Source organism: Myotis davidii, unplaced genomic scaffold (genome assembly GCF_000327345.1).
Source record: "Myotis davidii unplaced genomic scaffold, ASM32734v1 scaffold991, whole genome shotgun sequence".
In the NCBI taxonomy this organism is placed as follows: domain Eukaryota; kingdom Metazoa; phylum Chordata; class Mammalia; order Chiroptera; family Vespertilionidae; genus Myotis; species Myotis davidii.
In genome coordinates this window covers 202,789-203,486 of record NW_006283137.1, presented here as the reverse complement: position 1 = coordinate 203,486, position 698 = coordinate 202,789, and the positions used below count along the sequence as shown (strand labels likewise).

Sequence of the window (698 nt, the reverse complement as noted above, 5' to 3'; positions counted from 1 at the left end):
GTCTTCGAGAAGGCCATCCAGCGGACGGCGCCCGCCGACGAGGTGCGCCAGCGGGTGATGAACCTGACGGACGAGATCACCTACTCCATCTACGTGTACACGGCCCGCGGGCTCTTCGAGCGCGACAAGCTTATCTTCCTGGCCCAGGTCACCTTCCAGGTGGGCCCGCTGCCCGGCAGCTGCTCGGCGGGGTGTCCCTTTGGGGTGAGGAGGCGGCTCTGGGCCTCGACGGGGGACGCTGTGCAGCCACGCGGCCGTGCCAGTGCCGCGGAGCTGTAACCCGTTAAAATGGTACATTGTATGGCGTGTGTTTTCACCACGGTCATCTTTTTCTTTCTTTTCTTTGATTTTAGAATATAAAAATAAATCTATTACCAGACTGTAGATACAAAATAACCAGCCATTGTTTCACCACAATTTAAAAGCCGGCGTGGCTCAGGGGTTGAGCGTTGACCTACGAACTAGGAGGTCACAGTTCTATTCCAGGTCAGGGCACATGCCCAGGTTGCAGGTTCGATCCCTCCCTCTTCCTTCCTCTCTGAAATCAATAAAAAATAGATTTATAAATAAATAAAAATTAAAACAAGGTGAAGACCAAGTTCTCCAACCTGAGGGGCCCACGGGCATGGCAGCGGCTCCTCACACCTCCTGCCCGTGCGGCTGAGCGGTGCCCCTGCCCGTGGCAGCTGAGAGGTGCC

General features: G+C 55.4%; 1 protein-coding gene across 1 annotated transcript in view; it reads left to right on the top strand.

Moving 5' to 3' along the window:
* Positions 1–698, top strand: part of DNAH17 (dynein, axonemal, heavy chain 17) — a 107,024-nt gene that overhangs the window by 74,401 nt on the left and 31,925 nt on the right. The window contains 1 exon segment of the mRNA XM_015562672.1: positions 1–159. This exon segment is cut by the window's left edge and continues 3 nt beyond it. Within this exon segment, the coding sequence (XP_015418158.1) occupies positions 1–159 (159 nt within the window).